General features: G+C 37.8%; 1 protein-coding gene across 5 annotated transcripts in view; it reads left to right on the plus strand.

The window, feature by feature from the left end:
* The window catches only part of ANAPC10 (anaphase promoting complex subunit 10), an 85,465-nt gene that overhangs the window by 26,272 nt on the left and 43,712 nt on the right, over positions 1 to 15,481 (plus strand). For 4 of the 5 annotated variants that reach the window (XM_055549791.1, XM_055549789.1, XM_055549793.1 and 1 more), the window contains exon 4: positions 10,892 to 11,012. In XM_055549791.1, coding sequence (XP_055405766.1) covers positions 10,892 to 11,012 — 121 coding nt within the window. Of the gene's footprint in view, positions 1 to 10,891; positions 11,013 to 11,204; positions 12,356 to 15,481 lie in introns of those variants that run through there. The other variant, XM_055549790.1, reaches the window with a different exon arrangement.

A 15,481-nucleotide genomic window follows, 5' to 3' on the forward strand; every position in this document is an offset into this window, starting at 1 on the left:
TATTTTGTTATAGTTCTTTGAAAAATGCTATTGGTAATTTGGTAGGGATAGGATTGAATCTGTAGATTGCCTTGGGTATTATGGCAATTTTAACAATAATGATTCTTCCAGTCCAGGAACGCAGTATATCTTTCCATCTATGTGTGTTGTCTTTAATTTTTTTCATCACCATCTTATGATGGTCAGTTTTTGGAGTACAGGTCTTTTGCCTCCTTTAGTCAGTTTAGTTCAGTCGCTCAGTCGTGTCCGACTCTGTGACCCCATGAATTGCAGCATGCCAGGCCTCCCTGTCCATCACCTACTCCTGGAGTTAACCCAAACTCACGTCCATCGAGTCAGTGATGCCATCCAACCATCTCATCCTCTGTCGTCCCCTTCTCCTCCTGCCCCCAGTCCTTCCCAGCCTCAAAGTCTTTTCCAGTGAGTCAACTCTTCGCATCACGTGGCCAAAATATTGGAGTTTCAGCTTCAACATCAGTCCTTCCAATGAATACCCAGGACTGATCTCTTTTAGGATGGACTGGTTGGATCTCCGTGCAGTCCAAGGGACTCTCAAGAGTCTTCTCCAACACCACAGTTCAAAAGCATTAATTCTTCAGCACTCAGCTTTCTTCACAGTCCAACTCTCACATCCATACATGACCACTGGAAAAACCATAGCCTTGACTAGACAGACCTTTGTTGGCAAAGCAATGTCTCTGATTTTTAATATGCTATCTAGGTTGGTCATAACTTTCCTTCCAAGGAGTAAACGTCTTTTAATTTCATGGCTGCAATCACCATCCCAAAAATAAAATCTGACACTGTTTCCACTGTTTCCCCATCTATTTCCCATGAAGTGATGGGACCAGATGCCATAATCTTAGTTTTCTGAATGTTGAGCTTTAAGCCAACTTTATCACTCTCCTCTTTTCACTTTCATCAAGAGGCTTTTTAGTTCCTGTTCACTTTCTGCCATAAGAGTGGTGTCATCTGCATATCTGAGGTTATTGATATTTCTCCTGGCAATCTTGATTCCAGCTTGTGCTTCCTCCAGCCCAGCGTTTCTCATGATGTACTCTGCATATAAGTTAAATAAGCAGGATTTACCTCCTTAGGTAGGTTTCTTTTTAGGTATTTTATTCTCGTTTGATGTGATGGTAAATGAGATTATTTCCTTAATTTCTCTTCTGATATTTCATTGCAGTATATGGAAATGCAACAGATTTCTGTCAATTAGTATCCAGCAACTTTACTGAACTCACTGATGAGCTGTAGTAGTTTTTTAGTAGTGTCTTTGGGATTTTCTAGGTACAGCATCATGTAATTTTGCAAACAGTAACAGTTTTACTTCTTTTCCAATTTGAATTCTTTTTATTTCTTTTTCTTCTCTTACTGCTGTGGCTAGGACTTCCAAAACTATGTTGAATAAAAGTGATGAGAGTGGGCATCCTTGTCTTGTTCCTGATCTTAGGGGAAATGCTTTCAGCTTTTTGCCATTGACTATGATGTTAGCTGTGGGTTTGTTGTATATGCCCTTTATTCTGTTAAGGTATGTTCCCTCTATGCCCACTTTCTGGAGTTTTATCATAACTGGATGTTGAATTTTATCAAAAACTTTACCTACATCTCTTAAGATGATGACATTGTTTTATTCTTCAGTTTGTTAATGTGTATTTCATTGATTAATTTGAGGATATTGAAATATCCTTGCATCTCTGTGATAAATCCCACTTGATTGTGGTGTATGATCCTTTTACTGTATTGTTGGTTTCAGATTGCTAATATTTTATTGAGAATTTTTGCACCTGTGTTCATCAGTGATATTGGCCTGTAATTTTCCTTTTTTGTGGTATCTTTGTCCAGTTTTGGTATCAGAGTGATGGTGTCCTCATAGAATGAGTTTAGAAGTATTTCTCCCTCTGCAATTTTTTGGAATAGTTTAAGAAAGATGTCTTAACTTTTCTCCAAATGAAGTTCATAGTTCCTGGCTTACCTCTGCAGCCCTCTGGTCCTAGACTTCTACTTGTTGGGAGTTTTTTTTTTTTTTAAATTTTATTTTTAAACTTTACAATATTGTATTAGCTCTGCCAAACATCAAAATGAATCCGCCACAGGTACACCCGTGCCCCCCATCCTGAACTCCCCTCCCTCCCCGCTGCCCACACCCTCCCCCTGGGTTGTCCCAGTGTACCAGCCCCAAGCATCCTGATTCAGTTTCAGTACTGGTAATTCATCTGCTCATATTTTCTGTTTCTTCTTGGTTCAGTCTTGGGAGGTTGTACTTTTCTAAAAATTTGTCCATTTCTTCCAGGTTTTCCCTTTTATTAGTTGCTCATAGTGGTCTCTTTCAATTCTTTATATTTTGTGCTGTTGGTTGTAACTTTTCCTTTTTCATTTCTGATTTTATTGATTTGGTCCCTTCCCCTTTTTTTCTTGATGAGTTTGGCTAAGGATTTATCAATTTTGTTTATCTTTTCAAAGAAACAGCTTTTAGTTTCATTGTTCTTTTCTGTTTGCTTTTTAGTCTACCTGCATGCTGAGTTGCTTCAGTCATGTCCAACTCTGTGACCCCATGGACTGTAGCCCACCAGACTCCTCTGTCCATGGGATTTTCCAGGCAAGAATGCTGAAGTGGGTTGCCATGCCCTTCTCCAGGGATCTCCTCCGATCCAGGGATCAAAACTGCATCTCTTAATGTCTTCAGCATTGGCAGGCAGGTTCACTAGGATTCATATAGAATTGCTATTATTTCTTGCTTAGATAGGCTTCCTTGGTGGCTCAGATGGTAAAGAATCTGCCTGCAACGCAGGAGACCTGGGTTTGATTCCTGGGATGGGAAGATCCCTGGAGGAGGGCACGGCAACCCACTCCAATATTCTTGCTTGGAGAATCCCTATGGACAGAGGTGCTTCGTGGGCTCAGTCCATGGAGTTGCAAAGAGTCGGCCATGACTGAACAACTAAGTACAGCACAGCACTTGCTTAGATATTTGATAAAATTAACCATTGAAGCTGTCTTTTCCCAGTGTTTTTTTATGTGAAGTTGTTTTTTTTTTTTAAACATGCAATTTATTATTTCTTTAATTTATTTTCTATGCCTGAATCAGCTTTATTTTTTGCCATAGCACAGATTTTCTCTTCAGTTACCAGTTTATCTCCCATTTCATTGATACATTTCTGCCTCCAGAAAAATATAGTTTTTTATGCCTCAATTGTCAGCAGGTCTTAAAATTACTTTTTAGTGTAATTTTAATTTTATATTTGGGTATAGTTGATTTACAATGTTGTGTTTGTTTCAAGTGTACAGCTAGGTGATTAAGTTATATATATGTGTGTATATATATATACACACACATTGTTTTTCAGATTCTTTTCCCATATGGGTTCTTACAGAATATTGAGTAAAATAGTAGGTTCTTGTTGATGATCTGTTTTATTGAATCAGTTTTGATAAGTTGTTTTCAAAATTCATCTAATTTATTGGCCCAAAGTTGTTACCAATATTCCGTTATCGCAATAGTGTGATTTGTAAGAAAGATAACATACTTGGTTATTCAGATATCTCATATATACTTGGTCTTCATTCATACTTCCTGGCTCACAGCTCCCTAAACCCTTGGCATTTCCTGAATGATAAGAGCAATGGGATGATATTTGACTTCTTGCTCTCAGGTTCTTGAAAACACTTAAGGGGACTTTTGGATTCCCCTCAAGGGTGGAGCTAGTTGTGGAGAGAATCAGCCATGTGACGAGAAGGTTGGAACTTGTAGTCCCACCCCGTGATTTCCAGGAAAGGGAGACAGTATTTTCCAGTATGTTCACATTATTCTGGAGAAGGAAATGGCAACCCACTCCAATATTCTTGCCTGGAGAATCCCATGGACAGAGGAGCCTGGCGGGCTACAGTCCATGGGATCGCAAAGAATCAGACACGACTGAGCGACTGACACTTCACATTATTTCCCATTGCATATGCTGTTCTTTAGCTTTGCTACTTCCTAATCAAGAGATGGCATCTATGACTCCTTTCTTGAAACTAATCAGGCCTTTGTGGATTTCTTGTCTAACAGAATATGGAAGTTATAATACTTTTCTTTCTAAGACCTGGTCATAAAAGTCAGTTTCTTCCTTGTTCTCTGTCTGTTTAATAGATTCTTTCCCTTGGTACTCATTTACCATGCTGTGAGAAAACCTATATCAAATAGAGAAACTCATAAAAAAAAAATGAATCAAAACCCAAGTCCTCAGCTAAGCCCCCAGCTAACAAGTGGCACAGCTTGCCAGCTGTATGGGTGAGCCACCTAGAAGCTCATCCTTCAGCTCTCGAGTCAAGTAGTCACACCCGATGCTGTGTGGAGCCTTCCCTTCTGGGCCCTGTCCAAATTCCAAATTCATAAACAAAGAAAAAAATTATTTTTTTAATCACTAAGTTTTGAGATGGTCTATTATATACCTATAGATACCTATTTATGTTTTCTCTTTTTAAGTTACTATTTTTTAATTCCATCATTTCTGTCTTTTCTTTAGCTGCCTTAATTGACTGATTTTTCCTCATTCAGTTCAGTTTAGTTGCTCAGTCATGTCCGACTCTGTGACCCCATGAATCACAGCACGCCAGGCCTCCCTGTCCATCACCAGCTCCCGGAGTTTACTCAAACTCATGTCCATCGAGTCAGTGATGCCATCCAGCCATCTCATCCTCTGTTGTCCCCTTCTCCTCCTGCCCCCAATCCCTCCCGGCATCAGGGTCTTTTCCAGTGAGTCAACTCTTCACATGAGGTGGCCAAAGTATTGGAGTTTCAGCTTCAACATCAGTCCTTCCAATGAACACCCAGGACTGATCTCCTTTAGGATGGACTGGTTGGATCTCCTTGCAGTCCAAGGAACTCTCAAGAGTCTTCTCCAACACCACAGTTCAAAAGCATCAATTCTTTGGCACTCAGCTTTCTTCACAGTCCAACTCTCACATCCATACATGACCACTGGATAAACCATAGCCTTGACTAGACGGACCTTTGTTGACAAAGTAATGTCTCTGCTTTTGATTATGCTATCTAGGTTGGTCATAACTTTCCTTCCAAGGAGTAAGCGTCTTTTAACTTCATGGCTGCAATCACCATCTGCAGTGATTTTGGAGCCCAAAAAAATAAAGTCTGACACTGTTTCCACTGTTTCCCCATCTATTTGCCATGAAGTGATGGGACCGGATGCCATGATCTTAGTTTTCTGAATGTTGAGCTTTAAGCCAACTTTTTCAGTCTCCTCTTTCACTTTCAACAAGAGGTTTTTTAGTTCCTGTTCACTTTCTACCATAAGAGTGGTTTTTCTGATTCTTCATAGTAATTTTTTATTAGATGCTGGATATATTAAATTTACCAAGGTGAGTGTTGGATTTTTTTTTTTTTTAAGAGGATTAGACTTTGGTCTGGCAGTCAGCTAAGTTACTCAGGAATAAAGCTGATGGGGTTTCCCTGGTGGCTCACTGGTAAAGAATCCACCTGCCAATGCAGGAGACATGGGTTTGATCCCGGGTCCAAAAAGGTACCACCTGCTATGCAGCACACTCTAGAGCCCGGGCCCCACACTGGTCAGCCGCCATAGCTCCTGAAGCCTGTGCACTCTGGAGCCTGTACTCTGCAAGAGAAGGCACTGCACTGAGAAGCCTGTGCACTCTAGAGCCTGTACTCTGCAAGAGAAGGTGCTGCACTGAGAAGCCTGTGCACTTTAGAGCCTGTACTCTGCAAGAGAAGGCGCTGCACTGAGAAGCCTGTGCACTCTGGAGCCTATACTCTGCAAGAGAAGGCACTGCACTGAGAAGCCTGTGCACTGTGATTAGAGAAAACCCCAAGCAGCAATCAAGACCCAGCAAAGCAAAAAAACCAAACCTAGTTTCTTTATTAAAAAACAAAGAATCAACTTGATCTGTTTTAGGCTTGACTTTAAGCCTCTTTATCGGGAACCTAGAGTACCTTTTGTAATGGGGTAGACAGTAAATATTTTAGGCCTGGCAAACTATATTAAGGTTCAATAATATTGAACCCTAAAATTAAACAGACTTACCCATCCAGTCATGAAAGTGCTAGACGGGTGGAGCCAGCCCCTATTAAATGTGTGATGTGAGGGTTCTAAGCGCATGTTTGCTTCCTGTCAAACTTTCTCAGAGGAAGGGGAGAGTAGTGGGTGAGGGGATAGAGAAAGGCTGGGAAGATTACTTATGTCATCAGAATAAAAGTATTACACTCTTTCTTCTCCCTTCTTACAGTACTTTATCCTAAGATGCCTGGCATATAGTAAGCATTCATTTATGGTGATTATTATGATGATGATTTGAGCAATTTGAGTAGCTGTCACTGTCTCCTCATCTATGCATTTACCCTTCCCACATACATTGTCATTGGACAAACAGCATGATTTTGTATGCAATATTAGTTTTTAAATGTACCACGAGATAAAATTTGTAAATAAGTTTAAAAGGCTTTATGGAGTAATAGTTTTAAATTTTTGGTGAGGCACAGTTTGCTTTGCAAATCTAATAAAACTACATATATGGTATAACTATGAACTGGACAGGGAACAACAGACTGGTTCCAAATAGGAAAAGGAGTACGTCAAGGCTGTATATTGTCACCCTGCTTATTTAACTTATATGCAGAGTACATCATGAGAAACGCTGGGCTGGAAGAAGCACAAGCTGGAATCAAGATTGCCAGGAGAAATATCAATAACCTCAGATATGCAGATGACACCACCCTTATGGCAGAAAGTGAACAGAAGCTAAAAAGCCTCTTGATGAAAGTGAAAGAGGAGAGTGAAAAAGTTGGCTTAAAGTTCAACATTCAGAAAACTAAGATCATGGCATCTGGTCCCATCACTTCATGGGAAATAGATGGGGAAACAGTGGCTGACTTTATTCTTTTGGGCTCCAAAATCACTGCAGATGGTGATTGCAGCCATGAAATTAAAAGACGTTTACTCCTTGGAAGGAAAGTTATGACCAAGCTAAACAGCATATTTAAAAGCAGAGACATGTCTTTGCCACCAAAGGTCCATCTAGTCAAGGCTATGGTTTTTCCAGTGGTCATGTATGGATGTGAGAGTTGGACTGTGAAGAAAGCTGAGCACCGAAGAATTGATGCTTTTGAACTGTGGTGTTGGAGAAGACTCTTGAGAGTTCCTTGGACTGCAAGGAGATCCAAACAGTCCATCCTAAAGGAGGTCAGTTCTGGGTGTTCTTTGGAAGGAATGATGCTAAAGCTGAAACTCCGGTAGTTTGGCCACCTCATGCGAAGAGTTGACTCATTGGAAAAGACTCTGATGCCGGGAGGGATTGGGGGCAGGAGGAGAAGGGGCCGCCAGAGGATGAGATGGCTGGATGGCATCACCGACTCTATGGACGTGAGTTTGAGTGAACTCCGGGAGTTGGTGATGGACAGGGAGGCCTGGTGTGCTGCAATTCGTGGGGTCGCTAAGAGCCGGACATGACTGAGTGACTGAACTGAACTGATACCTGTGATTTCTGGGGCTACCTAGACCTGGCTTACTGGTAGCTCAGTTGGTAAAGAATCTGCCTGCAGTGCAGGAGACCCAGGTTCCATCCCTGGGTGGGGAAGATGCCCTGAAAAGGAAATGGCAACCCACTCCAGTATTCTTGCCTGGGAAATCCCATGGACAGAGGAGCCTGGTGGGCTACAGTCCCTGGAGTTGTAAAGAGTCAGACATAACTGAGCCATTAAATCATAGACCCAAGGGTAAGAACCCATGATGTAGATCAAATTTAAAGAATTATAAACATCTACACACTACTGTTAAATGGTGTCAACAGCAATGTTGAATAAGCTAAAATACAATTAATAGAAAAGTGATGATAGTTAAGATCCTGTGAGGCAGGCAGACACATGTGTGAACTCCGACTCTGCCCACTGACTAGCTTTGTGACTTAAGCCAGTTACTAACTGGACATGGAACAACAGACTGGTTCCAAATAGGAAAAGGAGTACATCAAGGCTGTATATTTTTGCCCTGCTTATTTAACTTATATGCAGAGTACATCATGAGAAACACTGGACTGGAAGAAACACAAGCTGGAATCAAGATTGCCGGGAGAAATATCAATAACCTCAGATATGCAGATGACACCACCCTTATGGCAGAAAGTGAAGAGGAACTAAAAAGCCTCTGGTTGAAAGTGAAAGAGGAGAGTGATAAAGCTGGCTTAAAGCTCAACATTCAGAAAACGAAGATCATGGCATCTGGTCCCATCACTTCATGGGAAATAGATGGGGAAACAGTGGAAACAGTGTCAGACTTTATTTTTTGGGGCTCTAAAATCACTGCAGATTGTGACTGACTGCAGCCATGAAATTAAAAGACGCTTACTCCTTGGAAGGAAAGTTATGACCAACCTAGATAGCATATTCAAAAGCAGAGATATTACTTGGCCAACAAAGGTCCATCTAGTCATGGCTATGGTTTTTCCTGTGGTCATGTATGGATGTGAGAGTTGGACTGTGAAGAAAGCTGAGCGCTGAAGAATTGATGCTTTTGAACTGTGGTGTTGGAGAAGACTCTTGAGAGTCCCTTGGACTGCAAGGAGAGCCAACCAGTCCATTCTGAAGGAGATCAGCCCTGGGATTTCTTTGGAAGGAATGATGCTAAAGCTGAAACTCCAGTAGTTTGGCCACCTCATGTGAAGAGTTGACTCATTGGAAAAGACTCTGATGCTGGGAGGGAATGGGGGCAGGAGGAGAAGGGGCCGCCAGAGGATGAGATGGCTGGATGGCATCACCAACTCGATGGACATGAGTCTGAGTGAACTCCAGGAGTTAGTGATGGACAGGGAGGCCTGGCGTGCTGCGATTCATGGGGTCGCAAAGAGTCGGACACGACTGAGCGACTGAACTGAACTGAACCGGAGTGTTACTTTTTTTCCCTTCAATCAGTAAAATGAGATGATAATAGTTCCTACATCACAGGGTTGAGGAGTCAATGAGATAATGCATATATAAAACAGTCATTCTGGGCCAGACACAGAGTATATTCACTTATTCACTTACTGTTTCTGCTGTTGCTGTTGTGTTTATAATTATTAGTGTTGTTACTATCCTTTGCCTTTCTAACCTAACTCTGATTATCTTTAGGTTCAGTGACTAAATTATCCTGAATTTAATAACAGAGATGAAATTATTCTGAGCAGAAAGTTTGGTCCTTTAAATCTGCTTTTGTTAAAAAAGAAAAAGGAATCCTTAAGAGTCATCTTCATGATCTTTGACCTTTCCACAATAAGAAAGACCTTTCACTGCCTGTTTATGGCTGGTGTATCAGGGAAAAGATCTTTTGTACGCCCTTCAAAATTTCCCCTTCTTCCTGTGTTTCCCCTCCTGTCTCCTTCCTGGCCCAGCAGACAGAGAATGATGTCTGTTTGATACCGCTGGCCTCTTTTGAAAATCTGGTAATGGCATTTATCCTGTCAGCAGTTCTTGAGTATTTAGCGTTTTACATCTTGATCTGTCTTTATTACTCGAGGAACAGCCCTTAACTTTCCCCATTCCTTTCTGATGAAAAGCTTAGGCTATAGAAGTTTGGTCCCCTCACTAAGCTACAGATCCCCTGCTGTTTTTATAGACCAACTTTTGACACAGACTGCTTCTGTTCAAGTAGCTCATTGTTACTAAGTGAGTGCCAGTTTATACCAGATCTTAACTTTTAAATCACGTTGAAATAGACTTCTTAATGGTTATTTTGGTGCTGTTTAAATTGTCTGTTTTTTCCCCCAATGACCAAAATAATACATGCTTATTTTAAAACATTAATCAGAAAATATAGAAATCATAAAAAAGAAAATAAGCTCTACGCCATCAGAATACTCACTTTTACTATTTTTGTATGGTTCTATATAGGCCTTTTTCTGTACGTATGTAGGTTTATATGACTTAAAAATTTTTTTGTTTTTCCCAAAATGACATCCTTTTTTTCCAGTCTGTTTTATAATCTGCTTTTCCCCCTTCTTTAACTATATATTTATGTGTATCTTAAATAGTTGTGTAATATTTCATTGAATTGGTGTATTGTAATTTGTTTAACTAATTCTCTATTGAGATAGACATTTAGGTTTTTCATTGACTTAATTGCAGGACCGTGAACATTTCTCTTTATCTGTTTTAGAGTAGTTGTGTTATTGTCTTTTAATGCATTCTTAGAAGTTCTTTGTGAGTCCAAGACTTTGCCTCTACTAAATCGCCATGAATGTACATTTCCCCAATCATATTTGGGTATTATCAGTTATTTTCATATTTCCCAATATGATAAGAAAAACACCAATGTCTGTGTTTTAATTTCCTGTTTCTTTGATTATTGGCGATTGAATATATTTTAATTTTTTTTGGCCACTAGCAGCAGCAGCAGTTCTAAGATGTATATTTTAAAAGAGTAGAGGTTTATTTCTTGCACTAAGTAATAAGATTATGCTTTCTAGTTTTTAAACATTTTTCTCTTTGCTAGACTTAGTTTCTCACTTAGCTAGTTATTTTCAAGTATTAACATAGGAAATTAAGTAAGTACTAACTAGAAAAGAAAACCAAGCTTGTTAGAATAATCTTCTTTGTCTAAAACACAAGTGAGGAGAACTGAAACTCTCAATGCTTATTTGCACTCTAAGGTACCTATTTTGGCTTAACTGGTCCTTCTTTAGCATCTGGCTCTTGTCCATGTTCTAGGTGAGAGATGTTTGTAAAAGTAACGTTTATCTGTTTTGTCACATGTTCTTCATTTTTATTATTGTTAAAGGACATGGAAATCATTGATCCAAATACTCATTTTGGCAAAGTATGACTTTTAAAATCAGAAGATAAGATGTTTGGGCTATAATCTTTGCACATGATAAAAGCATGTTGTTTTTACTTTATTGCTTTTAGAAGAAAAACAACAGTGAAGACATTATGTATTTATGCGGATTACAAATCTGATGAAAGCTACACTCCAAGCAAGATCTCAGTCAGAGTAGGAAATAATTTTCACAATCTTCAAGAAATTCGGGTATGTCTTTAAAATTTTTTTAAATATTTTGTCCGGTAACATTTGCCATTTAGAAGATGGTCACTTTTGACATTAAACAGATTAAAATGTTAATTTCTAAAAGGGAAAGTGTTAATATTTTAGAAAACACTTTATATTTCTTATATTTTAAATTTTCTTCTAAATTCTGATTGTCATCTGTTTTTTCTCCAGTATTTTATTATGGAAAATTTCAGATACACAGAAAAGCTAAAAGAACTGAACAGTGAACCCCAACATACTCATACTCATATTCTAGATTATACAATTGTTAGTGTTTTGCTATACTTTATTATGATCTTTTCATTATCTCATTTTTATGTACATTTCAAAATAGGTTGTTGATATTTCTACATTTCACCCCAAATACTTTAGCATGGTGTATGATAACTAGAGTCATTAATATTTCTTTCTGAAGGTTCATTTTTTAAGGTAAAATTTATGTAAATTTTGCACAGATCTTAATTATTTGGTGAGTTTTGACAAATGTATAATACATCTGTATAGCCCCAACGCTATTAAGATAGATACAGAACTTTCCATTACCCAGAAAATTCCCTCATATTTCTTTCTAGTCAGTCCCCATATCTGTCTTACCCTCAGTGGTAACTGTTGTGATTTTGTTTGTTCATTCATTCATTCATACCACAGATCAGTTCTACCTGTCCTAGAATGTCATATAAATGGAATCATACAGAGTATACATTTATGTAAAGATTCTTGCGCTCAACCTCATTTTTTTGAGATCCATCCATGTTGTTGCATGTATCAGTACTTCATTTTTTGGATTCCTGAGTTGTAATCCATTGTTTGAATAAACTATAATTTATTTATCTTCTGACAACTTTCTGAAGCCAATAGGACCATGCTTTTGTGACCTGAATTTTATTAATCCCCAAATATTTACATTCCAGAGATATTTTCAGTGATTTTGAAATATACACTTGGAAAATTGTGACCCTTATTAGCATTTTTTCTTTTCAGAAAATTTTTGAGCTCAAATAGTCATTAAAATCCTTAAATTAGGTGGTTCTGAGAAATCTGGGACAGACCTATACTTTTTGAAAGACTTCTAGTTAAATTGTGACCTGGACTCTTATTCGGTGTTTATATTTAGATCTATCTACATTTATATTTCTTCCCCGAGTTAGTAGTAGAATACTTAATAAAAATCGTATGTACTTTCATTGTTTTCTTATTAAGTGCAGTGTTTTCCTCTTGTGAAACTTGCTTATACATTAACAAATAATAAGTAAGTACATTGTCCACAGGTATTATTGTTGTTTGATCTTCTTTGAAATAAATTCATTGCTTTTTGAGATGAATACTTGGTCTTCTTCCGGAGTTATCTTCCTTTATTTTTTTTTTCCCCATGGTAAACATTTTATTTTTCTACCTCAGTTGCTTATGGGGGTAAAAATAAAACGTCATTAGGGAGAAGCACAGATGAACTATTTATGGAGATGAGGAAAATTCACAATGGCTCGAACGTCTGTGAGCTAAGTATACTAGCACAAGTTCACCAAAGCAAAGCAATTCACAGCAGAACAAAACAAACAGGAAAAAAAAAGCCATACAGATTTTGAAAAATAGCACCTATGAAAAAGTCTGCGGGAAAATAAAAGGAAATTAACCAATGACGACATCAAGCATCTTTTATGAGATGAGCCAGACTCCACACGTTGGGCCTAAAGGATGTGCGTGCATGCCTGTTGCTAAGTTGTGTCTGACTCTTTGCGACCCCATGGGGCCCGCCAGGCTCCTCTGTCCATGGGATTCTCCAGGCAAGAATACTGGAGTGGGTTGCCATTGCCTTCTCCATCTTCCTTTATTTTTAAAGAGTAATTCTGTAAATTTTATCAAGGACTAATTCGGTTTTGAAAAATTGCCATAAAAAAGGTAGTCTTATTCTAGTTTAAAAACCTTTCTTATTTTCTCTTGACAGACCATACTGGTTAATTTGTACTTCCTGTGCTTGAATAAATTCACAAATGGATCAGCTCTGAATTTTCTTCATTTAAATTTTTTTCAATACTTTTTTCATTCAGAATCATTAAAAATTTTATTATCATAGTCATATTGGACCATTTGCTAGACTTTTATTAGTCAGTCATGTAACTAACAGTGCTTAAAGCCTTGAGACATTTACTTCTTGTACTTAAATTATTAAACATTTTATATTTATCACATGATTGGGTCACTCATATTGAGAAACCTTTGGGAGCAGAGTCAGCTTGTTTTGATTTAGAATTAAAGATTTGTCATACAATTCTTCATACAGGTTGAAATAAGTGAAACACTAGGAAGAAAAGGTTTTGATCCAAGATATGTATGGTTGAATCGTCCAAAAAGAGCCTGTTAGAACAGTGCTGCTTTTCTTCTCTCAGAATTGTTACAGAGACTGCTAAAAGGAAATGATGTAGTCAGAATTGGTGTTCAAAGCACATTTGTATAATGTTAGCTTGCATTTTGGAGAAGGAAGTGGCACCCCACTCCAGTACTCTTGCCTGGAAAATCCCATGGATGGAGGAGCCTAGTAGGCTGCAGTCCATGGGGTCGCTAGGAGTCGGACACGACTGACCGACTTCACTTTCACTTTCATGCATTGGAGAAGGAAATGGCAACCCACTCCAGTGTTCTTGCCTGGAGGATCCCAGGGATGGGGGAGCCTGGTGCGCTGCCGTCTCTGGGGTCGCACAGAGTCGGACACGACTGGAGCGACTTAGCAGCAGCAGCAGCAGCATGTATGGTATATATTTATAATGTCCACTAGATGTCACTGTTGTCCTTTAATTGCTGTTCTCCTAAATTTAGAGATTAAGTTGATACCTCAAGTAGTCCTAGTTGCACTGCTTGTTTCAAGAGTGTATTAAAAAAATTCTTTAATGTGTTTTGGGAACTGTAGGCTTCATGTCTGATTTCTAGATATGTGTTAAATATATGTTTGTATTTGTAAATTATAGAAACTTTAAAGACCATTTGGACCATTGTAGAATACTTTTAATCTAGTCTTTGCTTTTATTATATCATTTAAGTCATGAAACATTAGCCATATAGAATAAGGGCTCTTTTAAATAGTCTCTAAGTGTGTTTATATTTCTGTGTAGTGACCACATAGCCTCATGAGACCAATAATAATAAATATTACCAGGTGATAATGTAAGTTGTTTTCCTGAAAAACTTAATGAACATACTGTTTCTCTGCCACAGTCCTCGCTAAGGAACCATAATTTTTGGATTTTGCTTTAAAATATTAGTGTTGCTTTTGCAGCTCATAGTATAAAGAATACTTTTATCTTTAATTATACATCTTTATAATGTGATTTATTCTGTTTACCTTTTTTCTTTTGTAAGTTAAAGAAGTTAAGAATTTGATAGCACTTTGTTTTTTAAGGAAATATAAGCAAAGGATGATTTTATTTTCTTAATGTTACTCCTCTATAACATCTAAATTGTTACTTTTAAAAAATCTTTGCTTTTTCTAACTCAGATACTAAGACAAGTGATTAAAATAGTGTGAACTTTTATGAGGTTTTTAGAACCATCATTTTATTAGTTATAGGACTGATTTAACTGAGTGGAAAATCCAACTAAATCTTTTTATATTTTTCCATGGATGCTTGCCGACCGGAGGGTGTAGTGTGTATTGGAGTGTTTTAATAGGTTTTCCTTTTTTACTAGAAATTATGGATTTGTTTACTTGAAACACTCTAAAGCCTATTTTCTGTAACTTTGTTATTGATTTGAAATAGCAACTTTGAAAAAAAATTATAGTTCAGGGTGAGAAAAACTTATCAGTCATCCTGTTTATCCAACTATTTCTAGTTTTCTAGCATACGCTTTCTTTCATCTCAGTTATAAAGTATGACATTATATGTAGATCTTTGATTCCTCTGTTGAAAAATCTCTGCAAAAAGATCAGGCCCTTCCTTTACTATTCTAGAATGCATATTTTAACCTGTATTCTTGAAGAGGAAGTTAAAACAAATTAAGTTTAGACTTTCTGTCTAATGGATACAAGATACTGACTCTGGGCTTGGCCAATTAGAACACTTTTTGTACCAGAGTTGAATTAATTTATGCTGCTCATTCTGCTTTCCTGTTTTCAAAATTATCTGTCCTACACAGATTGGAAACCAACAGCCTAAGAACATTTTATGTTTATAATTTATTGCTTCTGTAGAAGAGACTATTTCTATATGGAAGTAAGAATTTAGCATTTCAGAGGCTGTGTCATTATCTTTTCAATATATTTAATCTCAGTTTTGTTACTTTTATGCAAGAAATCATGTTCATGTTGTCCAGGAATTTATTCTAGAGATGTTTTCAAATAAAGATATGGTTTCTTTTTAACTATTTAAATCCTGTGTATTTTAGCATTATGTTTTGGTTTAATGTTGTTCTTTTCCTTCGCTCTCAGAAGGGAAAATATGTGTGAAGGAAATTTTTTG

This window comes from Bubalus kerabau, chromosome 16 (genome assembly GCF_029407905.1).
Source record: "Bubalus kerabau isolate K-KA32 ecotype Philippines breed swamp buffalo chromosome 16, PCC_UOA_SB_1v2, whole genome shotgun sequence".
NCBI classification, from domain to species: domain Eukaryota; kingdom Metazoa; phylum Chordata; class Mammalia; order Artiodactyla; family Bovidae; genus Bubalus; species Bubalus kerabau.